The 25266-nt window shown below is 49.6% G+C and overlaps 12 protein-coding genes across 12 annotated transcripts; 7 read left to right on the forward strand and 5 right to left on the reverse strand.

The window, feature by feature from the left end:
- Positions 1-115: 115 nt before the first annotated feature.
- On the forward strand, positions 116-2599 carry N7500_005522 (tRNA methyltransferase RSM22; the record flags this gene model as incomplete). The annotated part of the gene is made up of 1 exon (XM_056676666.1): positions 116-2599. One exon carries the CDS (start codon positions 116-118, stop codon positions 2597-2599), a length of 2484 nt encoding a protein of 827 aa, XP_056531666.1.
- Positions 2600-3229: 630 nt separating this feature from the next.
- N7500_005523 (DASH complex subunit SPC19) lies at positions 3230-3840 on the reverse strand (the record flags this gene model as incomplete). Its single annotated transcript, XM_056676667.1, has 2 exons — positions 3230-3637; positions 3709-3840. The coding sequence occupies 2 exons, from the start codon at positions 3838-3840 to the stop codon at positions 3230-3232; spliced, it is 540 nt and encodes a 179-aa protein (XP_056531667.1).
- Positions 3841-4042: 202 nt separating this feature from the next.
- On the forward strand, positions 4043-4553 carry N7500_005524 (F1F0 ATP synthase subunit i; the record flags this gene model as incomplete). Its single annotated transcript, XM_056676668.1, has 4 exons — positions 4043-4079; positions 4159-4188; positions 4311-4361; positions 4489-4553. 4 exons carry the CDS (start codon positions 4043-4045, stop codon positions 4551-4553), a joined length of 183 nt encoding a protein of 60 aa, XP_056531668.1.
- A 657-nt stretch (positions 4554-5210) lies between these two features.
- N7500_005525 (mitochondrial 37S ribosomal protein uS14m) lies at positions 5211-5756 on the forward strand (the record flags this gene model as incomplete). The annotated part of the gene is made up of 3 exons (XM_056676669.1): positions 5211-5329; positions 5442-5613; positions 5694-5756. The coding sequence occupies 3 exons, from the start codon at positions 5211-5213 to the stop codon at positions 5754-5756; spliced, it is 354 nt and encodes a 117-aa protein (XP_056531669.1).
- Positions 5757-6447: 691 nt separating this feature from the next.
- On the forward strand, positions 6448-8378 carry N7500_005526 (uncharacterized protein; the record flags this gene model as incomplete). The annotated part of the gene is made up of 4 exons (XM_056676670.1): positions 6448-6515; positions 6589-6704; positions 6780-7325; positions 7381-8378. The coding sequence occupies 4 exons, from the start codon at positions 6448-6450 to the stop codon at positions 8376-8378; spliced, it is 1728 nt and encodes a 575-aa protein (XP_056531670.1).
- A 1580-nt stretch (positions 8379-9958) lies between these two features.
- N7500_005527 (allantoinase alX) lies at positions 9959-11528 on the forward strand (the record flags this gene model as incomplete). The annotated part of the gene is made up of 2 exons (XM_056676671.1): positions 9959-10450; positions 10506-11528. 2 exons carry the CDS (start codon positions 9959-9961, stop codon positions 11526-11528), a joined length of 1515 nt encoding a protein of 504 aa, XP_056531671.1.
- A 319-nt stretch (positions 11529-11847) lies between these two features.
- N7500_005528 (TMEM199/VMA12 family protein) lies at positions 11848-12766 on the reverse strand (the record flags this gene model as incomplete). Its single annotated transcript, XM_056676672.1, has 2 exons — positions 11848-12402; positions 12509-12766. The coding sequence occupies 2 exons, from the start codon at positions 12764-12766 to the stop codon at positions 11848-11850; spliced, it is 813 nt and encodes a 270-aa protein (XP_056531672.1).
- Positions 12767-12913: 147 nt separating this feature from the next.
- N7500_005529 (tubulin-binding prefolding complex subunit PAC10) lies at positions 12914-13799 on the forward strand (the record flags this gene model as incomplete). The annotated part of the gene is made up of 4 exons (XM_056676673.1): positions 12914-12933; positions 13044-13284; positions 13410-13643; positions 13701-13799. 4 exons carry the CDS (start codon positions 12914-12916, stop codon positions 13797-13799), a joined length of 594 nt encoding a protein of 197 aa, XP_056531673.1.
- Positions 13800-14243: 444 nt separating this feature from the next.
- On the reverse strand, positions 14244-18474 carry atg26 (uncharacterized protein; the record flags this gene model as incomplete). Its single annotated transcript, XM_056676674.1, is given in 4 exon segments — positions 14244-14510; positions 14574-17141; positions 17192-17999; positions 18011-18474. The coding sequence occupies 4 exon segments, from the start codon at positions 18472-18474 to the stop codon at positions 14244-14246; spliced, it is 4107 nt and encodes a 1368-aa protein (XP_056531674.1).
- A 1016-nt stretch (positions 18475-19490) lies between these two features.
- Positions 19491-20483, reverse strand: N7500_005531 (DNA-directed RNA polymerase I subunit RPA34; the record flags this gene model as incomplete). Its single annotated transcript, XM_056676675.1, has 2 exons — positions 19491-20235; positions 20290-20483. The coding sequence occupies 2 exons, from the start codon at positions 20481-20483 to the stop codon at positions 19491-19493; spliced, it is 939 nt and encodes a 312-aa protein (XP_056531675.1).
- Positions 20484-20826: 343 nt separating this feature from the next.
- Positions 20827-23455, forward strand: grc3 (uncharacterized protein; the record flags this gene model as incomplete). The annotated part of the gene is made up of 4 exons (XM_056676676.1): positions 20827-20863; positions 20921-21447; positions 21498-21809; positions 21869-23455. 4 exons carry the CDS (start codon positions 20827-20829, stop codon positions 23453-23455), a joined length of 2463 nt encoding a protein of 820 aa, XP_056531676.1.
- Positions 23456-24373: 918 nt separating this feature from the next.
- N7500_005533 (uncharacterized protein) lies at positions 24374-24893 on the reverse strand (the record flags this gene model as incomplete). Its single annotated transcript, XM_056676677.1, has 2 exons — positions 24374-24539; positions 24592-24893. The coding sequence occupies 2 exons, from the start codon at positions 24891-24893 to the stop codon at positions 24374-24376; spliced, it is 468 nt and encodes a 155-aa protein (XP_056531677.1).
- Between the last annotated feature and the right edge of the window lie 373 nt (positions 24894-25266).

Consider the following 25266-nt stretch of genomic DNA (forward strand, 5'->3'; position numbering starts at 1 on the left):
AGAGGCTCACAGTTTGTGATGGCCGAATGGTTGTCTTGGCATCAATTTTCTGGGCCTGGTTATTTTTCTTTCTCCCTCAACCTCTTGAGAAGGAATTGTCGACAAGAGCTGGAAAATGTTATCCAGGTCTTCGGCATCAGGTGCCAGTCGGTCACAATCGCGCGAACTATTTCGCACCTTTGCCTGCCCTCCTGGATCGCGACAACTCCGCGGACCTGTCAACCGTTTGACACCTACACACCAACGTACTCTTGTCCAAAAAGCGTCGCCTTTGATCGCGTCAAGCAGTCTTGCGCACCGAAGAAACACTTCCGACTATGCAACATCACAATCTCAGCCCCAGCGAAGGTTTGTGTCAGGCCCAGCGTCTGCCGACTCGCCGACTCAACCCAGCCAATCCATCGAACCGGATCATATAAATACCCTGATCGATCGAATCGGCGAAAATGAGGCGCAAATGGCACAAATACTTGGAGAATTGGAAATTCTGGGCGAGGAGGGCGAAGCAGACGAGCTCATCGAGCTGATCGACCAACGAGACGAACACACCGCAGAGTCATGGGTACACATGATCAAACAGCGCTTCGGAGATGAGATTCCAGAGGGCCTGTTGGATGATGCCGAGCTGCAAATATATGCCCGCCTCTATGGAGAACCAATCATTCGGCAAGAAGTCGAGTCAATGGTTGAGGAGGAAGAGGAAGATATGAGCTTGCTCCGCGAAGATGGGAAAGGAGGTTGGGAGGAAGTCGATCTAGAAGATAGCGCCGCCGAGGACGACGTTCAACTCGTGTATGATATGGACATACCTCCAGAAGAGCGGGAAACAATTGCCATGCAACGGACCAGAGAAGTGGCAGAGCAGTTGGGCGGCGAGATTATGCTTGAGGAATTCGAGAACGAGGCAGTCCCCGACTCCGCTCCCAGAATGCACCCGCTCACTCTCGAGGGCAAGTTCGGAACTGATCCTACAACCATTCATCTGCCCAAGGATACTGTCACTGGTCCCATATCGGTGATTCTGTCAGAATTTTCCAACAAGCACATTTCTGAGACTGCTCGGCGCCTGTTTGGAGGACCCGGATTGCCCCATTCGAGTACAACTGCGCCCCCGCGCGCCCAATTACCACAACTTCCTGTTGCTCTGAATGCTTCGCAGCGTCAGATGGGAGAAATGGAGGCCAACGCATACTTAGCAGCTTTGTACCCTGGAATCTACGCATCGACGCTTAGTGTTATGGTTGAGATTCGCAAGCGATTGGGTGTTGATTGGATCCGCCGTCTCATCGCACAAGATGGCGGGCCAAACGTTCTTGACGCCAGCGGTGGTGGTGCCGGCATCCTGGCCTGGAGAGATATCATTCGCGCAGAATGGGAACTCATGGTGCCGGATCATCCTTCGGGAGCCCCCATCCCCTATGGAAGATCAACTGTTCTGACAGGCTCCGATGCGCTTCGGCAACGTGCTTCTGTCCTGCTGGACAACACTACCTTCCTCCCACGGTTACCTGATTACGTCCATGTACGCGAGAAGCCCACAATTGATGATTCACGGAAAGCCCCCAAGCGCAAGCAGTACGATATCATCATCGCACCGCACTCTCTTCTTGGTCTTGAAGAAGAGTACGAGCGTAAACAACACGTGGAAAATCTATGGTCTCTGTTGAATCCCAACGGGGGGATTCTTATTCTGCTCGAGAAGGGCCGCCAGAAGGGCTTCGAGGCTATCTCTGGTGCACGTGAAATGCTTTTGAAACGCCATATCGCAAGCCCCGGCTCTACCGAATACGACAACTTCCTCGAAGACCCTGACCAACGCGAGGTCATTGAGAAGGAGCGTGGAATGATCGTGGCCCCCTGCACCAACCACTCAACCTGTCCGATGCACAATTCTTCAGGCGCTACCAAGGGCCGTAGGGACTTCTGCCATTTCGAGCAGCGATACATTCGCCCTCCATTTTTGCAGCGCATCATGGGAGCGAAAGACCGCAACCACGAAGATCTCAAATTCAGCTACCTCGCCGTGCAGCGTGGGGTAGACCTACGACAAGACCAAGCAATTCGCCAAGACTCTGAGGCTACAGATGCCGCATTTGAAGGGTTTGAGGACCCCGAAGAGTCTGACATGCCCAACAAGCCGGCCTTCCACGCTCTGTCCCTTCCCCGCGCCATCTACCCACCCATGAAACGCCGCGGCCATGTCATCTTCGATCTCTGCACGCCCGCCGGTAAAATTGAGCGCTGGACCGTCCCGCGCTCCTACAGCCGCCAAGCCTACCGCGACGCCCGTAAGTCTCATTGGGGAGATTTGTGGGCTCTCGGAGCCAAGACCCGCATCCCGCGCAACTTGAACCTTGGCGATAAGCATGGCGAGGGTAAGAAGGAGCGTTTGGCTCGCCGTGCGGCGACCAAGGCTTCCGAGGAAGAGGGGGAGTTTGAGAATGAAGGAGAAGAGGAGAATGAAGAGTATGAGCTCCATGACTCGGATGTTCCTGATGTCCCTGTCAAGAAGAGGGGCCAGCATATCCCCAGTTGGAAGAAGCATAATGATAAAAAGAAGATTCGCCAGGCGTCCAACAAGCGTTCTGCTGATGAATAAGTGTGTTTGATTGGGCGCAATTCTTTTGTGGATTTGGATGTTTGAAAACATGTATTATACTACTAACTACTGGCAGCATTTGGCATTGGGACTGGGGACTGGATCTTGTACACTAGGATATTATTCTCGCACTTCCACTAATGTAAATATAGCATCTTCACTCTAATCAATGTTTGATATGTATTTGATTGATTGCCACAGTATCTGAGGGGTTGTTTGGGGCCGAGTTAATTCTTCTTTTCTTCCATGAGATAATCTTTGTAGAGGCCATTGGGGTCGCCGCTAGTTCGGTTGTGATGAAGCATTGCTCTGTCACGGCCTGGGGGGGACAGTGCCAGGCCCAAGGAGCGCCAATAGCCATCGGAAGCTTTTCCCGAGTGAATAGAGCCCTGCAATTAACACAAGGTTCTTTCAAAATGCACCGGGCGCGAGAGGTATTTATGTTCTGAAAAAGGCCGTCGCTGGCTTCAGGCCTCGTGCCCTTCCAGCCAAAGTTGGCCAAGCCCGCGCAGTCGATGACAATGTGGATGGAAAGCAGTCAAAGGTCATGTTAGGAAAAACTTCTCCTGACAGACCTGTCGCTTTTCGTAATAGCAGATATTCTTGTATCGCAAAGTGATACCGCCACATTCACTGCGCAGCCATACTCTTTCGCAGTTGTCTTTGCTTCTGTGTACTTTGCAATTCCAATCGATCGACTGCGAACTTGAGCCGTTCTTTCTTCTGCACGAGTCTTCTCAGCTCCGCTGCCTTGGCTGCTGCTGCATTACTCGACGAGCCAGCGCTGGGCCCCGCCATGCGACCCCGCAGTGAGCTGCTTTGAGGTTGGCTGCGAGTGGCTGATGACCGGCTCTCCGGGTTAGACGAGAGTCGTCCTTCTTGCAGTTCGCATTTCGCCTTTAAGCCTTGTTCGCGGCGGGCGAGCTTTTCAACGTGGTTTGATGATAGTGTGAGGAGGTGGGCGATGCTGGGAGTGATTTCGTCAAGGAGAGACTGCTGCGCTTCACGCAACGTAGGCTCAGGTAGGAGCTCAAAGTGCTGTTCAAAGATAAATTGTTAGGCTCATATTCTTTCGATTCTTTTAGGAATGGAGCTTTGGAAGAACATACTCGCGTCGTCTGGAGGACTTTACATAGACGGGGGTAATCGCTCACACCCGAATCGAGGATGGATATAGAGTTGTCCAGAATCTGCAGAGATGACTGTAACGAGGTAACTGAGGAGGATAATGAAGACGCCATCGTGTATGATTTGTAGCTTGATTTGAAGATGATTGTTTACGGTCGGGATAGATCGGGCGGTAAAAGCGGCATGACACCGCCTTTAAGGCGGCGTGGTCTCGGGACCGGGCAAACCTCCCAAACCTCACTTCTCCTCTTCCGTCTCCTGCCTCACCATCTTCCCGAATACCGAATTCTCCCCGCATTCGATTCACCTGTCACAATGTCTCTCCTCGGAAAGAAGTTCCCCGGCGCTATGGGTACGTGTTCTGTGGACCTCGATTACGACTTGTGGGAGAACGATATGAGGAACAATGACTGACGCATATTCACTTACAGCCAAGCCTTTGACTCCCTTCTTCGCTGCCGGTACGCACACTCTCTAGATCCCGAAGTTTCCTGATATTCCGTAACGCATGGGTTGCCACTATGGAATGCCACACACTTGAAGCGGCTGTCGGGGGAACATTACTGACGATTCCCCTCTGCAGGCCTCATTGTCCTCTACGGCGTCAACTCTCTCCAGAACGCTCTGTCCAACAGTGAGTCCAGTCCGCGCAGTTACACATAAATCATCCACGAGTTTCTGGGTCATGCGACAATATCCGAGAAACGACACTCCGATGAGCGTGCTATGAGCATAAACAACTAACCTTCAAATCCGCACAGCCGCCGAGTACAAGAACGATCCCCGCAACCCCAACGCTCAGCCCGCTGGCAAGGCTGGCCACTAAATTGGATCGACCTTGAATGCATTCTGAGATCTCATTTGCTCGTTGAAGAGGAGCAGGACGAGCCGTCGCGATGTGTGGGTGGACGGAGATGGCCCTGGTCATCGATGGCCGGCTTGCACTTTTTGTGATTACTGTGCGGGCAGTTTCTCGCTGTCCAAGCATATAGACTATACCTACCTCGATGGGTGTCAATTCACAAGATGTACCAGTACCATTCCGAGCAAGTCACTCTTTCCTATCGTAGTATCTCTTCTACTATATACTATCCCATCAGTCAGAGGGAAAAAAGCAACTTAAGCCGAGTATTCCGGAGTATGTTGTATAATGGGTAAAGCTTTCGGGTTTGTGGACTCTATACTTCGCATCTGCTCATTGCTACGCTGTTTCACTTAGGGCTAGTCTTGTAGTTCTTTGCGACTGTGCAATGAGTTATAATTAGGCCTCATTTTTGATGTGTCATTTAATTTTGTTTTTAACGGCTAGGCTATCCATCAAAATACAAGGAGTAAAGTAGGACTTTGATGCCGCTCAGCGTGAAATCTTGCACTAAAGCACGCTAAACCCAATCGGGCACCCAGTTTTCACCAACTCCGCCTGGCCGAAGCTCACTCATTTTCCGACCTCAACTCCGCAATTCCCCCAGTTAAACACACCAAAATGACTAAAATGGCAGGCCTGTTCCGGCCCAAGAAGCTGGACCTCTCTGGATTTGTCAATACCCGTTTGATTCGGGACAACAACAAGCGCATGGCCTTCGAGCAGACCGAGCCCGAACGGTACGTTCCCTGTCCTTCCAGATGTTGTAGCTTGACCGAGGATGGATGTCTCGAGCTGAGAAATCCTTGCTGGGATTTGAGACACAAATGCTGACTGTGTCTTCATTTGCAGACAAGCTCTCCGCTACATGATCCGCAATACCTCCCTCTCTGCCCGAGTTCGCGCACAGGCTCAGCTTCAATTGTCGCAGATGCACGCCTACACTCGCCCCACGCAGATCAAGAACCGTTGTGTGGCATCAGGCACTGCGCGCAGTGTGTTCCGCGATTTCAGAATCAACAGAGTGAGTGGAGAGTTCCGGCCAATGGCCGCATCTTGTTCGAAGCTTTTGATATCACGCCGCTAACACACTGTCTGCTACAGTACCAATTCCGTATGCAGGCCCTCGCTGGTGAGTTGCCCGGAGTGAGGAAGGCCAGTTGGTAAATGCATGATATTGTTGCCGGTCCTCTGTGATATATGGAGACCTCTAGTTGAATTGTTTGTACGATGGCGTTTTCTTCTTTACTTCCATTGGGTGGAAGTATGTACAGTATGCAATTCTTGTTACAAGAAATCAGATAATTCTTTGTCGTTCTGACTCTTCTGCTGCTCTCGGCTCGTTAGCATTGACTTGTTGACAAGTCCAAGCATTGCTTTGGCCATGATCCTCGTTTGCTGATGCTGTGAGATGAAGCTTTCTTTGTTAAGATCATGTCAATTGGGTTGTTTGCTTCCATTATGCCGGTCAACTTTAGACCGGCAGGTTGATTTGAATGATAGTCCCCCGGTCATATCGTCTAAGGGCCATAAACCAAAGGTTCAACGCATAGATCCTCAATATCAGGGCAAGGTTCTTTGGCGTAGCCTGTTGACAGTCGCATTATCCCAGGGTATCAAGCAAATGGGAAGCTTTTTGATGCCATAATCACGCCGTCGTTGACTGTTGCCCCGTCGACATTGCGTTGAAAAAGCGCAGCGCCTTCCGGTTTCTGCGTGTGATAGTCCCCTCCTTCTCTTCTCCTCTTCTTTTCTCTTCCTTCCTCCTCTCTCATTCGACCATCAATCATCCTCCCCTCTTCTCTCTCTGACTTTCTTCTCAAATCAAACTCACACATTGATTTGAAGCATCGCCACAATGAATAGCATTGTGAGAGATATCCTCCCCGACGACACGGTCTTCCCTGAAGACCTGCTAGAGCTCGGGTAGGCATTCTTTCCATGGTACCCAACGTGGTCATTCCAAACTTCAAGGCTGACAGTCGATTGAATGACACAGGTTCGTCATCACCGACGATGACACGATCCGGTACGTCGGGTCCCCGGACCATGGCCCGCGGTTCAAGATCAACCGGAGTGCGCGCATCAACAAGGCTCACATTGAGGCCTTGCATAGTGAGTAAACCCTCAGATTTATTTCCATCGTAGGCTAAGGTCTTGATGGATCAAATGGCGCTGACAGTTTCACAGAGGCGATCCGTACCATCGTGATTGACCGGCTCGTGGGAATGGGGATGCATTTTAAGAAGATCTCCATGGGCAGCAAGCGTCATGTGCCCATCCTCGTGTCGGGCAATGTCTACACTGCTTCTCGGGTTGTTGTCTTCTGCGGTGAGATCATCGAAGATTTGGGTATATTCTCGTACCGTGACGTTTGCGACGACGGCGTTTCTTTCGGTTCGATCCTTGCCTTTGCGAAGGCCCTGCTCGGCGAGAATGCTCAAAATTCACCAAATGCCCTCATCATTGCGAACGCCGGTCACAATATCTGGTACAACTCAGGTTGGTACGCCGTGACCGAAGACAGTTATCATGGTCACCACTGCAGCCCTGCTGTGGACCGCGAACGTCAACTAAGTCCTCGTAACACTTTTGACAAAGGCGGCATCGTTGAGCACATCCGCAACATCTTTGAAGGAATCTTGATCCGCAACAACTTCGAAGTCGATGCAAAAATCGACGTCATTGGCCTGTCTGAAGGCGGCCATGCTGCCATTACATACCTGAAGAGTCAATGTGAGTATCTGACTTAATACGACAGTTGAGGATGGTTTACTGACATGGCCCCTAGGGAGTTTCTGGTTTCCTAACGTCTCCTCCCTGTCCCTAATCAATCCCGAGACCATTGCCAAGACCGATACCAATATTGAGGACCTGAACGATCCAAAGTCTTTCTCGTGGTTCATGAAGTACCGCTGCCGTGGCTGGGTTATCTGTGATAAACCGATTGGCACGCGTGTGCCTGGTCTTAACCACCTTCACGGTGGTTGCAACACGTACTCGTCTGGGGAAGGCACCAAGTCATCGTGCATGGTCACTCGTGGTGTGACACACATCTTGACATGGATGAATGTCATGTATCTATGCCCAGCAGCGATGGAGAAGTTTGATGTGATTCCTGGCGAGACCGATCTCAATAGCAAGATGATTTCCGCATCACTGGGCAACAACATTGAACTCACTGATGACGAGGTTGAAATGCGCACCTCCCTGAACCATCTCAAATCTTTCCTGACCGGTGTCATGCTCACCGATAAGATGACTACCTTTTTTAAGGATAAGCACGCCGATGAGATGGCTAGCTTTGCAAATGACAACGGTGACAATGATGACACTTCCAGTGACAGTGAGGCTTCGATCGTTGACGGAGTTGAGGAAGATGACGAATATGACATTCGTATTGATTCTATTCCTGGCCCTTCTAACCCGTTTGCACCGGCGGTTCCTTCCGCACTTCATGACAACTTTGTCTCCTCCGCGCTACGTGACAACCTTCCTGTCACGGCTTCTGATGCTCCGATTCCGGAAGGTGACCGAGCTGGGAAAGAGGACGGATATGATAATCGCCCTGACCTTGTGACTGGCCCTTCTGATATGGTTGCTCCGGCGATTCCTTCCGCAATCCATGACGACCTTGTTTCTTCCGCGCTATGTGACAATCTTCCTGTCTTGGCCGCTGAGGCTTTAGTTTCGGAAGGTGCACACTATGATGATGTTATCAGAGGCCAGACTGGCCCGTTCGACCTCAGTGATCTGCAGAATATCCGCGAAGAGGTGGAAGAGGAGTAAATCCTCTGAGTGCGCCTGGTTCCTCGTGAAGCTGTGGTGTGCGTTGGATTTGTCTGGCGGATGAATTGTTTTTCCCGGTGTTTCTACCGGTTGATTTGAACCTTGATCTATCGCTTTTTTCTCGTGCGCAGGTGGCTGTTCTTCCCTCCATACCTGAGATCAAATTCACAAGAAAATAAGAAAACCACAAAAAAGGAGAGCTAGCAACATCTGCTGAGATAGTGAATGAACCCCTTTGACTAAGTTCCCCAATGAATTTCATTGTATGCGCCTATATAGATATAATAACTGTCTGCCGGGTGCTTTCCTTTCTAGGCCGGTTTATGAGCGCCTAGACGCAAAATATGTAGACCTCAGCACGGCTGGCTGGCTTACTGGGTTGATAGTGGGAATAAGAGACACGGTTCCTGACGCAGTGTGACAATACGTCCCGTAACTGGTGTGACTACCGCTCCGCAAAGCCCACAAAGCCCACAAACCCCAAAGCGCAATCAGACGCAGCAAGACGGCGGTTAGCAGATGTGGGCAACTGGGCATATTGTTTTGCTTATACAATAGTCAGGTGATAGTTACTGACCTCGTGACCTGGGGTTTGATGATTATGTAAGGCATAGGGCGGCCACAGGTGCTCTATCTCACGCAAAAAGCGACGAGGGCTGAGCACCAGAACGCAAGGGAAGCTATCATATATGCGACGTTCATATGTATTACGAAGCCATCAACTGACCGGCCGGTGTTAGAATGACCATCAATATATTAGATATCTACATTTGCATATACTTCGGAACGTCGTATTAAGCATCTAGGTGGATTACACTGCTGATGACGGACCAGTGATGGGTGAGATCCAAGCAGGCATCAGTCTTGGAAGAATCCCTGGAAGTTTGGGAACCATAAGGCCTATTCTTTTACCTATTTTCTTCAATGTTGCTTTGATCCTCTTCAATAGTTCTTCCCTTATTCTCATTCTCTTTAACAACCTCGGCTTATGCGATGGCGAAATTGTCGAAATCCCCTCGAAAACAGGGCCAAGATGATCACGAGACAACATATCCCTTTCCGTGAAGAGTTTTTTCCCCGAAAGCAGTTTTGATCGAGTAAAAAGAACGCGGACAGGACAGTTTCGATCGAGTAATCTGATAAAGCGGGCCCGTTGATAAGCGTTTGGAGTCCGCATGTCGGAGGTGCCCGACGGCATTTGCTTTGACTCTGCTATACTGCTCCAAGGTTAACATGTTAGTATATCGAAGAGAGGGATTGTCTTCAGGTCTTCCCCGGGGGCTGTGACTGTCTGAATCGGTTGACTATATAGCAATTGCACGGAAATGATAATGCCTCGGCAGTGGTGTAGAAGTTCTGCAGATTCGATCCGGAAAAAAAAAAGGAAATCCGACCCCAAGGCCCAGACTCTTAATATTTTTTTTTTGGTCCTTGGGCCATTGGGGGTATTGTACCTATCCCTGGCGTATTTATATCTCGCCCAATTCCCTTATCTTGGACTTTTTGCCCGCTCTTATCTTTCTTATCTGAGCGGCTTTCTTATATCCCCAATTCATACCTCAAGTTTGGCATATTCAAGCATGGCTAATCTCTCTTCCATTGCCGTTGTGGCTTCATCCCGTGCCGTTATCTCCGGCCGTTTGACCTCTGCCACCGTAGTGATCTCACGGACAACCGGTAAGATCACCGCTGTTTTCGATTCCGTGATTCCAGCATCAAACTTCCCTGTGGATACTCCCTATACCGACTACTCACCCCATGTCCTGCTGCCCGGCCTGGTTGACGCACATGTCCATCTGAACGAGCCTGGCCGCACGGAATGGGAGGGCTTCTATACGGGCACCCAAGCCGCTGCTTTTGGTGGTGTGACTACCGTCATTGATATGCCTCTCAATGCTATCCCACCCACTACCACTGTAAATGGATTGAAAGAGAAGATCCAGGCTGCCCAGGGCAAGTGCTGGGTCGATGTCGGTTTCTATGGCGGTATCATCCCCGGCAATGCTGGCGAGCTCAAGGCTCTTGTCCAGGAAGGTGTCCGCGGCTTCAAGGGTTTCTTGATTGACAGTGGTGTAAGTGCATGATATCAGCATCATGAGTCATATTAGTATTAACACCCTTCAATAGGTTGATGAGTTCCCCGCTGTCGGTAGAGAGGATATCAAGAAGGTCATGGCCGAGCTGGCTGATGAACCAACAACTCTCATGTTTCACGCCGAGATGATGCCTCCTATTACCGCATCTGTGGGTGACGAGGTTCAGACATCTGATGCACCTGCCGCTCCTGCCGGTCCCCTCGAGGCGTATGCAACTTTCCTGGCCTCGAGACCCTCCTCATTCGAGACCTGTGCCATCGAAAGTATTCTGTCTTTGGCTCATCTTGCTCCCAATCTGCCTCTACACATCGTTCACCTCTCTGCAATGGAAGCTATTCCATTGCTGCGGGAAGCCCGCGCCAATGGCGTCAAGATCACAGCCGAGACCTGCTTCCACTATCTGTCCCTGGCAGCGGAGGAAGTACGCGACGGCGACACTCGCCACAAGTGTTGCCCACCTATCCGCTCAAAGGTGAATCAAGATCGTCTTTGGGAAGAGCTAGAGCAACACACCGCCGACGGGGTCATCAAGACCGTTGTCTCCGATCACTCCCCCTGCACACCGGACCTGAAGATGCTCCCAGCCAATGTTCCCGGCCACTGCGCTGGCGGTAAGGACGAGAAGACCGGTGACTTCTTCTCTGCCTGGGGCGGCATTTCTTCCGTTGGATTGGGTCTGCCTATCCTGTGGACAGACCTCAGCCGTCGCAAGGGCCTGACTTCCTCGCCAGAAGACGAGAACACCAAGAACGCCCTCCAGGACGTCGTTCGTCTCTGCTGTGCCAATACTGCTGCCCAAGTTGGCTTGCAATCACAAAAGGGTGACCTGGTTGTCGGCTTCGATGCTGATATTTGCGTTTTCGACGACTCTGCCGAATGGATTGTGGAGCCGAGCACTATGCTCTTCCGCAACAAATGCTCCCCTTACCAAGGTCGTACCCTGCGCGGCATGGTCCGCGAGACCTGGTTGCGTGGTGAACGTATCTTCAGCCGTGAACAGGGCTTCGATAGCCAATCGCCACATGGAAAGCTGCTTCTTGAGAAACGTGTTTGAGGTATTCCCTCTCTTCTATATTTTTTTTCTTTTGTCCACGCGTGGGACAAGTTGACATTCCGGCAGTGCGCCTTGGTCTCTTTTCTATATTTCTGGCACTAAACATCTCTATCTCGACCTGTGAGATTGAACCCTCTGATGAGCACTAATGATCGCACAGCATCCATACCCGTTAGATTAATGACAGCGCATTGTAGCTTTGGATAAAGAACACCAAAAGCAACCAAATCCAAGTCCCTTGAAAAAAATAAAGCACATTTGAATAAACACATTAGTGTAGTTATTATCCTTGATCTCGAGAATACTGTACAATTACATATCAAAGACTCACATCCTCCCCATCCCTCCCCTTCTCCCACTTCTCTCTAACCCTCCTCCTAACACCCCCATTAACCCCCTTCCCCCAAATCTCCTCCTTCTCCGTCCCAATCTCAACACCCTCGGCCACGGCTTTATCCTCCCCAACAGCTCCAATAACAACCTTTCTCTCTCTAACCGCCCTCTCTTTAACCTTCGCCCGATCCACTTTCTCAATATAGGTCCAATACAAGAACGACTCAGCAACAGCAACACCCAGCGCCGCGAAAAGCCCAAGAAGAACCTTAGCCGCCTCGCTCGCCAAGATCTCCGGCGTTGGGAACCGAGTGAGCGCGGCGTACACGGCGAAGCCGGTCACCAACACCGAAATGAAGACACTAGAGACAAGCGATATTGTCAGTGTGTCTTCTTCTACGTGGCCGTCGCTTGTATATGGCGAGGTATGCGGATCCGCATGGTCGGCGTTTGGTTGGTAGTTTGGGTTTAGGAGGCGTTTGTAGGATTCTTGTTCTGTTGCGGCGAGGAGACGGGCTTTTGAGGCGAGATATTCGGCACTCTGGATTATTCATACATGTTAGGATCTGATCTGGCTCGGTATGGGCTTTCACGTCGAAAGAAAGGGATGGAACGGGTTGGGATGAAGTTGCGTATAGACTACTCACGGGCTCTGGCTTCTTTGGCGGCGGAGGAACGTAGACTTTCGTGCCGCGGAGGAGAGAACTGAGGATTGTTGGGGTGTGAGAGGCATGATCTTTATATTCTGGGTCGGTTTGGAGGTATCTGGCGAGTCGGATAAGCTGCTCGTGGGCTATTGGGCCTTGTGCTTCGAGTGTGGTAGGTAGGTCTAGTTCCTCGTGGCGCGAAGCTGGAATTGCTTCAAATGCGGCGAGAATGCGATCTGTCGTAAAAAGGAGGACCATGATCGTATCAATTCAAGAAGTTAGGGTAAGTAGAAATGCATTGAATTCATCGGGAGATAAAGCGGAGACTCCCCAAAAAAGTGGCAGTTAAGCTCCCCACATCGTCATCTTCCTCTCTTTCTCTCTCTCACACACCTATTAGCGACTATGGCGGACTCCAAGAAGAGGTGAGTTTCAATTCCGATTTCACATCTTTACATGAATTCCTCCTCTAGCGTCCACCCTCCAGCCTCAATCCCATGTCCGCAGTCGCAAAAAACTAACCCCTCCACCCCAGCACGGTAACAACACAAACCAACCCGCGCGGGATCCCCGTCGCCCCATTCATCGACAATGTCAGTGACTACGTCTCCTCTCGTGAGGAAGTCGAGCCTACCCTCCGTTCCTTCCAGGAGATGATCTCCAAGTACCAGTTCATGGAAGTGAACACGCAGCGTCGCGGCCAGGGCCTGCGCGAGAAGATTCCCGATATCAAGAAGACGCTAGAGATGGTGCGGTTTTTGCAGCTGCGCAAGGAGGTACATCTTTCCCCTGTGATCCTATTCATACCAGCCAAGGGAAAACGCGATTCGTAAAACGCATCCATGGAAAAAAGACGGCGTGGAAATTGAAAGGAAATCAACTGACGCTCTACTTACTCTAGTCCAACCCCGGCTCAGACCTCGAGACTAACTTCGAACTCAATGATACCCTCTACGCCCGTGCTTCTATCTCGCCTGCTGATGCCGAAGAGGTCTACCTCTGGCTTGGGGCGAATGTCATGTTGTCGTATCCGCTCGGCGAAGCGGAGACTATGCTAGATGAGAAGCTCAATGCTGCGCAGTTGAGCTTGCAGAATTGCGAGGAAGATCTAGAATTCTTGCGTGAGCAGATTACGGTTAGTTCGGTGAGAGGTGTGGGGTTGGGATGGCACTTTTGCTAACGCTCTTTGCAGACATTGGAGGTTGCTACGGCGCGTGTATACAACTGGGACGTCGTAGAAAGACGTAAAGATAAGGCTGAAGGCAAGGGTGATGAGGACAATAAAAAATAAGCGCCCTGGTGGCTGAATGTGTTGAATTTGAAGGGATTTAATATTATAAAAATTTATGGTCTATTATCTTCCAGGTGAATCGTCAAGGGAAAAATAAGGAAATCATAAAACGCAATCGAGAAACATTGAAATGAAATGGATATTAGAAGAAAAGCTCTAAACCAGATGCCCTATGCACATAAAACGAAAAATAAGAGACGCATGTCATAATTCGTGGGGTAGAAAATCGTCAAAAACAAAAAGAAGAAAAAGAAACCGATCAGCCAAATATCCGAAGCTTGAGGATGCTACCTTCACAAAGAACATCTCCCAGTCCGCGCCTGTGCATCACCTTGTTGGAGACAGAACGGGGATTCGAAGATGGTGGAAGGTCTCGACAGTGCGCTGCTGTATTTCAACGAAAAAAGCAAAAACAAAATGCTAATCATTCAACTTAGAACAGAATCATTGGAACATGTTGGTTCCTAGCCTTTCAGCATCTGAAGCAGCTCGCTCACGCATCCGTTTCGAGATGTCTAAGCCAGTTTCTTCGCCGACAAAGGTCCATTCTTCAATATCATCAAGGTCGTCATCGCCTCCATCTGGGGAGGTCTTAGCTGTAGGCGTAGGAGAGAATGGGGTGGACGAGGCAAGCGACTTTTGTCGGGCCAACGTCTTAGCGTATTCAAGATCACGATAGAGGGCCTGAATTGCAGTGGCCACACCGTCTTCCTGAACAGAGAATAACAAATTAGCACCCATGCACTTAGCCTGGAGAGACTGGGATTAACTTACATTGCGAATCTGAATGCCCAGATTGCGTGCCTTTACAATCATACGTTCGCTGTGTGTCGTCTCCCAGAGAGCGCGCGAGAAGGAACTGACATTCAGTTTCTTCATGCAGATGCCAACGCCTAGGTCCTCCACCCGGGAGCCGAAGAAGAATTGGTCTCCGAAGAATGGCTTGACGATGGTGGGGACACCGGCACGGAGACTTGCGCCGGTGGTTCCTGCTCCGCCGTGGTGGGCTGCTGCATCAATTTGAGAAAAGAGCCAGTCGTGGGGTGCAGATTGGATTTGATGAATCTCTGGTGGTAGAGGTATCTCACTCTTCGTGCTAGCTGGGTCACCAAGCCTATCGGACCACCCTTTTGAGAGAATACATCGAACATCTGCTTTCTGAACTGATTCGATGACAGTCCGTGTCAGGGCAGACGGGTCGGAGACCACAATCGATCCGAATCCGATATACACAACCTTCTTGCCATCCGCTCTGGCTTTTGCAATGAAATTCGATAGTTCAATGGGAGGAGTCCAATCTGTGCCCTCATTCAAAAACCAGTAGCCGGTAATGCGAATCCAGTCCGGGTAATCGAGAGGCGGGGCCACCACGGAAGGCGAGTAATTATAAAGGAACGGAACTTTGTTCTGCTGCATCTTGTCCAAGGTTGTGGCCTTCAATCCCAACTCGTTATTTCGCCAGCGGTTCACTTGCCCCGCGATGGCTTTCCAGAAGATGTTGTCGAACATGACGTATGTGATGTAGTTGTATGCTCCACCCATGCGATTTTCTGGCACTGCAAAAGCATGAGGATAGGCGCGTGTTCTTGTCCATGGCATGGTGAACCCGCGGAAGTACGGAATCCTTAAGGCTTCTGCGATGTGAACTCCAGCCATGGCGCTCGGTGACTCGATTAAAAGGTCACTACCCTGACAACCAACCCAAGCGGACGACAAAAGATCGTCGATCCATCCTCTGAACTTCAATGAAGCTTCCCTGAGGAAGGAATATGTAAACATGCCATTCTCCACACAAATTCGCATTAGCTCCGCAGGATCGCCGTCAACGGGTGCAAAGTCGATTCCATGTTTTCGGATCCAGGGCTCAAACTCGGCGTGGGTTGCAATCTTCGGTTTGTGGCCCTCCGCAAGCAATCCTTTGCAAAGCGCAATGTACGGTTGTACATCGCCCCGGGAGCCGATGGTCAGGCAGGTGATTCTTAGAGGCTCGGGAGGTTTGAAGTTGATAATAGAAGCGCGGGGATCATCAAAGAACGGATGTATCTCTGATGAATCCTCAGTAAAAGTCGGGTGTGAGTCGTGTTCCTCAGGGCTGTCCAGCCTTGCTTCCTGAAGCATGCGGTGCTCGGCCTTGGCTGCTTCAACTTCGTCTCTTTCTTCATCAGCTAGCAAGCCCGATTCCACCAGGAATTTTACAGACTCCAGATTCTGATGTAATGTGACTGCACAATCATCTCGTGAGTCTGCAGCATTAAACTCAAAGAAAAGCTCTTCGTGGCCACGAATGATGACAACAAGTCCATGATATCCAAAGCGGAAACCTTTCTCTTTTTCCACGTTCTCAATGTCTTTGAGCGGTAAGATCATTTTGGTCCGAGTTCCGGGAATCAGACTGCGGAAGCAAAGTTTCTTCTGACTTATATAGATCTTGCCGTACAGCGGAAGCACGCGATGCAAATAGGCGTAATAAGTCGCCTGCAGTCTTTCGGTAGGCGGAAGAGCAAAGTGCGCACGGAAGCGATCCCCATAATTGAATGCACCTTCATTGTCCTCAGGATCAACATTCTGGTCTTCAAGCAATGGCCCTTCTCGCTCTCCATAATGCTTCTGGCCACCAATCCACATACCCGAGACCTTTTCTATATAGCCCATTGACTCTGTTGCTAATAGTGTACTCATTTGTTTCGAGCGGCTCTTCAAGTATTCTGCAAAACCAGCGGCGCGTTGAAGGGGATATGCGCCCGCTCTGACAAGCTCGTTCAGATGAGTGACAGAGCTCGGTCTTGAAGATTCCATTGGATGAGATTGGCCAGCGGTATATCGTGTGTCTTCTGTGGCTTCATTGCGACCTAGTGTTCCAGATGGAGAGCCTGTCGCGGCACCCAGCTCCAGCCGCGCAGATGCAGAGGGAGTCGTATCATCAGAATCTCGCCGAATAGTTTCTCCCGCATCCAATGGGTGCCTTTGCAGTGTATGCATAGTTGGTGATTGAAAGACGTCGCTTCTGTTCAGTATCTGACTGGCCGATTCAGTGGTGTCGGTCATCGACTGTACAATCGGCGATGATCCGGTCCCTTGCTCGGCAAATGAATCTGCTGAGCCTTGGTTTTGATTTCCTACGCTGGAGCTTCGCTTGCGTGGTGACCCTTCCTGTCTCTGATCAGATACTCGAACGCTACTGACTGACTGTCTTTTATGGGCGGCACGGCTTGATTCAGGTTGATCTTTGATGTCATGCTGGCTTTGCGACTCTTTCATTGCGGCGGTAGCCGACGCAGCATTGACCAGGCCTTTGATGTAGTTGAATGCGTCCTGGCCCGAATCAAAGAACGAGAAGAAGTACTGTGAAATGATCAGCAATGAACGTAGTGACATTTCATCTTTCGACCTACCTCGTCAATTGCATATGTTTCGCTGCTGTCAAGAACTCGAATCTTGAATGTCTCCGCAAAATCGGCCATTGGGCTCTCCTCCAGGTCAATAACATTCGCTATTGGGAATGATACTTTGACACTGTCACCTTCGTTATGCGTCCGGAAGATTACTTTCTGTAGAGCCTTCACCCATTCCTTTGCACTGGTAGCACTGTCTGCTCTGAATAAATAAGTTCGCTGATCAGTGGTTACCTGAAAGTCTTTCGTATCACCGTCTTTCCGTTCTGCAAGAGACGCAGAGATCCCATATCGAAGATCGACATGTCCACTGGGAAAATAGAGATTGGAGGGGTCTGCGTAGTATGAGAGGACATCACCCTTCAGAGCAAACCAATAGCGATTATATGTGGGGTTCTTGCGGCCACGCTTGGATAGGTATCCCGACTTTATCGCCACGTTGGACTTCTTAGGAAGGTAGGCATAAAAGCAGATGTGACCTTCGGTCACATACATGTAGCCTTGGAGAAGCATACTCTGGAGCAACGAGCAAGCATACTCCACCAAAACCTTTTCAGGCTTCGGAAACTCGAACATTTCCATCAATCGCGTAGAAAGAGCGGACGCAGATGATTGCTGTTGGTCTTCCATGGGTTTGTCTGGGTTGGATGGCAAGTGTGGTGTTGCCAATGTCAAGTCAAAGTGAGATTGTGCTTCAACCATGCGACTTAGGACCGGGGCTGCTCGCGGTGTCGCACTGCGAGTTCGCCTTAGAGGAGGTGCCTTGAGGATCGAGTCCCTTTGGTTAGATGACTCGTTTACCCCCCTTCTGAATCTAACATGGATAGTCTCTGCAGAAATTTATTGTCTGATCGTGCCCTTTGATGTCGACGTCCTCTTTCCTGCTCAACGAGCGGACTTGGTTCTGATCTCTTACTTGGCTGGTGGGAGTCCAAGGATGGCACAGGCGTCGGAAATGATGATTTTCCACTGCTTTGCTTCACCCGCGAGTGTTTTTCCACCTCTCCGTCACTATCGCTTGATTCCTCAAACCGGGCATGGAAGTCTGACTTGGACCCAACAGCAGCAATCATGGAGAAGAGGGATTGTTGCATATAATGCACATTGCCGTCCCGTGAGCCCATACCTCGCGGCGGAGCTGTGAAATCAACCTGGGCATCATCCCCATCCTTAAATCTGTCTGGCACTCGGTCTGAAAACTGACGGTTGGACGCAGTAGGTTTCATACTTGCGCTTAACTGCCGGTCTGCCCGGCGTTTGGCATCATCTCTTAAAGGTCTCATCCTTATCTCTGGTATACCGATACGATACAATCGACGCAAAATGTAGGTCAAGGATGGGAGTAAACGATGCTAGGGCGTGGTGAATCACTAAGAACGGTCGGGCAGTCAGAAGCTCGAGCCAGGTGACAGCTCGGCGCTGATAGGACTATGACGATCAGGTATGCACCAGTCAAATGAGAATACACAACAACCTAGACACCAAGTGACTTTGTCATATCAACACTGCGGTCAGGTGCCAGATCGTGATAAGTGTAAACGGTGAGCAACGCACGGGATTCCAGGGTCTAGGCCGATAAGCGCTTTGAAGCTTGGACACTACCTAGGTAGATATGGATGAAGCTGTCAAACCACACTTCAAATCATCCAAGCGCCATGATCTATATTGCAAATAAGGAAATTGAAATAATGGAAAGCGCAGATCTATCCAAGAGTTCATAGAAATCTTAGAATACACAAAGGGAGAAACATCACCTGGGCTCTCTCCGCATGCATGTGATCTATGACTATCGCCCTTATGTCAGCTGAGTGCCTGAGGCAAAATATGTAGATCATCTCTATACAACGTTTATGCGTGCGCTCTACCTTCTTTTGTGTCTCTTGAACTATTTTTTGATCTTTCTAACTTTGACTTGATCCTTCGACTCGGTTGTACTTTTGCTATATATGCCCAAAACCAGTTGACATGGTCAGGCTATGTATTTGGAGATCGGATGGCAGATGTCATTCAATGTTAAAATGCCGAATTCAAGCTAGCGCCTGTCACTTTGTGCTAAAAGAAACCGCAGATTAGGGCGATATTCAGGGAATATCTCATTAGACTACTACCAACTTCTTCAGTCCTGTGAATATTGAACATATAGGCAATGGAAAAGCCAAACACATTTAATATTGTTCACATTGCAGCTTGCAGCTGGCTATAGAGCTACCAGTTCCAAGTAAAAGATCAAGTTGTAGATTGTACAGTGTTGGGGACGTCGTTAAAACAAAAGCTATTCTCAAAAATCACTAACGCCAAATCATGCCTTTTCGGACTTCTTCCGCTTCTTTTCCTCCTTATCCTTGTGGGACTTCTTGGACTTTTTCCGACTCTGACTATCATCCTCCTCCTTTTCTTGTGAGTGCTTCTTTGACTTCTTCCGAGGAAGCGCTGTCGCTTGGGGAGCTTCATCCTCAGCTTCGTCATGATCAAGCTTCCTCTTCCGCTCCTCTCCCTTGGGAACCTTGAATGAAGGCACCTCAGCCTCGGATTCCGAGTCAGATCCAAGAGTCTCTGGGGGCGCAGCGGTTGTTCCGACAGGTCGGAAGCGCATCTTCAAGTTCTTCGGCTGCGGCCGGGCTGGCTTGACATATTTGCGCAATTCTGCCACTGCAGCGTCGGTCTTCTTCGATGTGCTTGGGAGACCGATCATTTCTTGAACGTGGTAACTTGGGACACTCTGAGCTGCTGTGCAATATTTTTGTGTCTTCTCGTCGAAAATAAGCAACGATTTGGTGGCAGGATCGGCCTCGGAAAGAGCATCGACTGGGATACCGTAGTTCACACCCTCGTGGGTGATGATCGGTTCACCCTGCATGATCTTGGCCATGCACACCTCTTTGACCTTGGACAAAGGTAGAGAGGCTGGTGCTGTGAGGTGGAGGATTTGTTTGCCGTTGAGGTTGGAGAGAAGGGAGGAAACTTTGGATGATGGCGGGGCTTGCTTCTTCGCAGACTTGAAACCCGCTGGTGGTTTGTATGGCTGAGGACCGGAAATGATGACCCTATGGGCGCATTTATTAGTTATTATCAAAGCTTATATAAGGATAATCTCTTACTTCTTGCCTGAGCTGGAGCTGGGCTTCATTTCGTTACTGTCGGAGTCGCTATCCGAGTCTGAACCTGAGTCTGAGGTTTCATCTTCACTTGATTCCTGCGGCTTCAGATGTTGCGTCATTTTTTTCTCTTTTTCAGTCATAAGCTCAGGCGAGGTCGATCTGCTCGAGCTGCTATCGCTGTCGGAGGATGCCATGGCGGCAGTTCAATGTGTCGGACAAACTCGAAGTCGAGACTCAAAATGCTTTCGCAAGGATGCGCGGCGCTTGGCACTCCCGGAATCCAGAAGATGAATGGAATTGGAAAATGGGATAATGCACAGATTATATATGCAAAGTTTCAGCACAGCCGATTTCGCAAAATTAATTGGATCGACGTTGAGTGAGGATGCTCATGGTCCAACGATCTTTTTTTTCTGCTCCGCGGGAGCACGGACCACCAGTCAACTTTTTTTGCTTATCGGCTTTGGATCGCATTATCGAGGTCGATTTTTTTTCTAACACAAGCTCAAAGCTCGTGCAGTCGAATTGTATAATATCATGGTGAAGCGAAAGGCCGAAAAACAGCACCAAGCTGGTAAGTCTGTTAATGCTATGCGACACCAATTCGAGGCTAATATTGTTGTTTGTCTAGGCCCTGTTAGTGCCGTCGCCGCTTTGGCAGCCCGCAGAGCTCGGCAACAGCAAGCACAGAGCGTGGATGTCCCAAAAGATGTCCCGCAGACTATCATTGAGAGCGAGCCACCCTCAAAAAAGTCACGGCAGTCTCTCGAGGGACCTGGAACAACTGAAACAAATGAAGAGCGTCGTGGTACACGAACAAAGGCAGCAAAGAAGAAAGATGAGCCATTGCCCTCAGAGAAAACACCGGAGCACTCAGTAAAAGTTACTAGGCCTCAAAAATTTGAAGCGAAACCCGAAGTGGAGGATATACCCAAGCAGGCCGAAGACGAGCAGGCTGAAAAAGATCAAGGCCAGGACGCGAAAGAGATGGATGAGGATGATATTGCATCTGTTGTGGGTGACGCTGATGGCTATGAATCACCCGCAGAAACACCATCAGAACTCCAGAATTTCCCTCTATCCAAAGCTCGTTTGAACAAAAGCAATATCGTCTACAGTGATGAGAACACACTTTGCATTCGCATTAAGGAACGAACGGTACGGATAAGCATTTCCAGTCATTCGGGGTGAATGCTTACTTGACTTAGAACCTGGCGTTGTTGGGCCATTATGACCTCTGGGTCAAGAGAGGTGTTGTCAGTCTGATGGGCGCGAAATTACATCCATCCTCAAAACTGCACAGAGTCTATGCTCCCTCCACTCACTCTTTGCCCGTTATCAAATGCGTTGCTGGTATTGATGGCGACGCAGAAGTGGAGATCAAGTCCTGCACCAGCGGCATTTCCCGCCTCCGTGATCTCTCGCCACTGTATCAAAGGATCTGGGCTGGCGATAACACCGCCGCAGATAATCTCACCCTGAAAGGAGCCGTAAAAGACTCGAAGCGGACTTTCTCAGTGGTATGCCATCACATTCGACTCCGAGCTCAAGTTTTGTTTAAAACTAATTGACTTGACAGTTGTACACATCGGCAGATGATTCCTTAAATAGACATATTCGACCGCTTCACCTTGATAAAAAATGGAGCGCATCAATGAAAGCTCTTTCACAGCGTGAAGGACAACTCCGTGTTCTAATCTGTGGCCCCAAAGCATCCGGAAAGTCCACCTTTAGTCGCTACTTGTTGAATCACGTTCTCAGCCCAACACCCGAGACCGAGAATGGATATACTAATACCGATGGAGTTGCTTTCCTGGATTTAGACCCAGGTCAGCCTGAGTTTGCTCCCATGGGTCAAGTTTATCTTGCACGCTTGCGCTCTCCCTTCTTCGGCCCACCTTTCACCCATCCATCATTGAATGAGTCCCATGACGGTGAAATAGTGCGGGCGCATCATATCGGCGCAGCATCACCAAAAGAAGACCCAGATCACTATGCACTGGCCGTCATGGATCTTATGGATCAATACCGCTCGTTGCTGGAGGAACATCCCCAATGCCCCCTGATTATCAACTACCCCGGTTGGATCTTTGGACAAGGATTAGAGGTTGCAACCTGGCTGGTCAGATCTCTCGGTCTCTCCGATGTGGTATATATGAGTGAAAAGGGCCCCTCAGAAGTTGTGGATCCGCTAGGCCTGGCTGCCCGTGAAGCTCAAGTTCCCTTAACAATCCTCCCATCTCAGCCCACTGATTTCGTGAGCCGATCAAGCGCTCAACTGCGAGCGATGCAAATCCAGTCGTACTTTCATATGTTCCATCCAAATGATCTCAGCACTTCGCTTTGGTCGGACGTTCCGCTATCTCGCACGAGGCCCATTACTGTGGACTATGCTGGCGCACGACAAGGTATTCTGGGCGTGATGGTCATGGGATCCCAGATCAACCCCGATCTACTGCACGAAACGCTTGAAGGTTCTATTGTAGGAGTCGTGGCAGTGGAATCGCCGAAGGCTATCATGAGTGGGATGGAAATATCACAGACGCCAAATGAGGAAGACCATGGAGATATTGACATGGATCCAGAAAACTCAGGCGCGGGTAATCCAGTTGAGCTTTCCATCGCTGACAGCATTGTACGAACATCCGAAGATCTTCCTTACCTCTTTGTTGGTTCCGGCAGTTGCACCCCACTGGACCCCAAGGCGTCGAATTGTCTTGGTCTAGCTTTGGTCCGTTCGATCGATATCTCTTCGCGCAAGCTTGAGCTCTCCACTCCTATTCCCTCACCCCACCTAGAAAAGGCCATTGTGCAAGGTCATGGCATTGTGCTGGTCCGTGGTCAGCTTGATAACCCAAATTGGGCCATCAGTGAGGAATACTACGCCGCTCGTGCGGCAGAGCGACGCTACCAGCAATCGACATCTGGGACGAGGAAATCTGGAGACTCTGGTAGTGAACAGACACACGACCTCGATCCGGCTGAGCATAGTCGAACGCTTGCACTGCTGCGAGAGAGGGTCCGCCGGGCGAGCAATGTGCCTTGGATGACTGTCGTGGAAGATAACAGTCGCCACCAGCGTGAAGCTGCTGCGCGACGAGAAAAATCACTCTGGAAGTTAAGAAAGAAGGCATACCCCGGGAGCGAGAGCGAGGCAGATTACTAGCTCCCATCGAATATATATACAGAAGTCTAATGGAACAGCCTTCACACAATACTCAATTCCTTCGGATTGCGATCATAGCATCAGACTGCACCGTAGCTAGACTCGATTTACCAGACGTCAGAATACATGCTACAACACACATCCCAGTTGAATTAGGGTTGCCGCTGAAGATCTCCATGTCGGGCGCATTTGGGGACTAAACCTAAACAAGTAAAACTAACCCAAATAGGAAGGAATCAAATCTATTACAGTCAAAGCCAGCTGGCTACAAAACGCTACCGGATCACATTTCAACACTTGACGCTGCGCGATGCCTCCGGATGCTGTTTATCAACCAAGGCAAGCCGGAAGGGGCCGAGATAATGCCCATACGAGTGTTAATTGGGTATGAGCAAGTACAGGGACCAAATCACACTTCAACCCTTAATGCCTTGGAACGTCTTGGCGCCCTAGTATTCAAAGGTGGTGTTGTCGATCCCCGATTTCCAAGATTAGAACCAAATCGTATCTTACATGACACTGCTACTGTGTCTGGTGTATTTATCTGCCATACCGTCCACCCCAAGCAGGAAGTATCTTAGCCTATATTTTTTCTCTTGAATCTCACAAACAACATCACATAATGGTTCTGAGAGACTTCTACTATCTAAACTGGATCTCTGAGAAAGTGCTTTACCTCTACTTTTTCGTTGGTGCAACTATTGAGCCCGATCAAACATTGCTTTGCAATGACTTTGGTGAGCTTCCTAGGAAGCTTCTTATTAGGGAAGTGTGCATCAATTGTGTATGAGGTGAGAAACGCGGAAGGAGCAGCCTCACGCCATTTTGGTCCACCAATCGAACACATGCTGGGAATACCCTCAACTTTGTTTCAAGGCCATTGTGATCCACAATCCCTGGATATAAAGTTCTGTGAGCTCAAGCTCCATGCGAATCCAGAGGTTGCTGGCGTCTATGATACAAATATAATCCTTTCAATGCACAGCCTATTTCGACATCATCAGAATGGCTTGGAAGGCTAAAGGTATCATAATCAAGCCACATTTGTCTTGTTCTCGGAGATTCAGCATCCGCCAATGGCTTTCTGTGAAGTGCCCTAGTTAGCTAGATTCGAGGATTGATAAAGGCCACCTTACTCATTGCTATTGAAGACATCAAAGCCAGTGGAAATAATGAGTATGGGACGAGCAAGATCGGCGATAATCTGCTTCACTGGGGCGGCAGCAAAGGGCGATATCACGATTGATTCCTCGTCGATTTCCGCGAATCCTCCTGCGCCGTAGAGTCCAACAATTTTGAATCCTTTCTTGGTTAGGATCGTTTCTGCTGCCTCTGTATAATCCGGGTCCTGGGTGAGTAATGGTAATGGCTCTATTTTATTGCCACAACAAAGTTGAGTTATAGTGAGAGCCATCGAATGCTGGATCATACTGCCCATTACATTTTCCACATCAGAGGTCTGATCCCAAGAGTCTTGCTGCTTCTTAAGCCACTCAGGAGCGCAACGGCAAAAATCACCAAGCCCAAAGCAGAGGACTTTCTTCACAGTGTTGGTATTGAGTAAATCTTGGATTAAAGTTATCAATTGTTTGCAGGTCGTGCTATTCTGCCATAGTAAGTCTTTCGCGTCAAAGACTTGTGTAGGCTGTGTTATAAGCCCTCGAAAGTTTCGTGCCGTCTGATTACTCCAATCCACAATGTAAGAGCATAGGTAGGTTTCGACTGGGCCGTTAGGTTGTTCTTTCACAAGTCGCCAATATTCTTGGAACTTGATATAGGGTTTCCTCGGGAAAAGTTAGGTTGTAGGCTGA

This window comes from Penicillium coprophilum, assembly GCF_028826855.1.
Source record: "Penicillium coprophilum strain IBT 35676 chromosome Unknown utg000004l_segment0_segment0, whole genome shotgun sequence".
Lineage (NCBI taxonomy): Eukaryota > Fungi > Ascomycota > Eurotiomycetes > Eurotiales > Aspergillaceae > Penicillium > Penicillium coprophilum.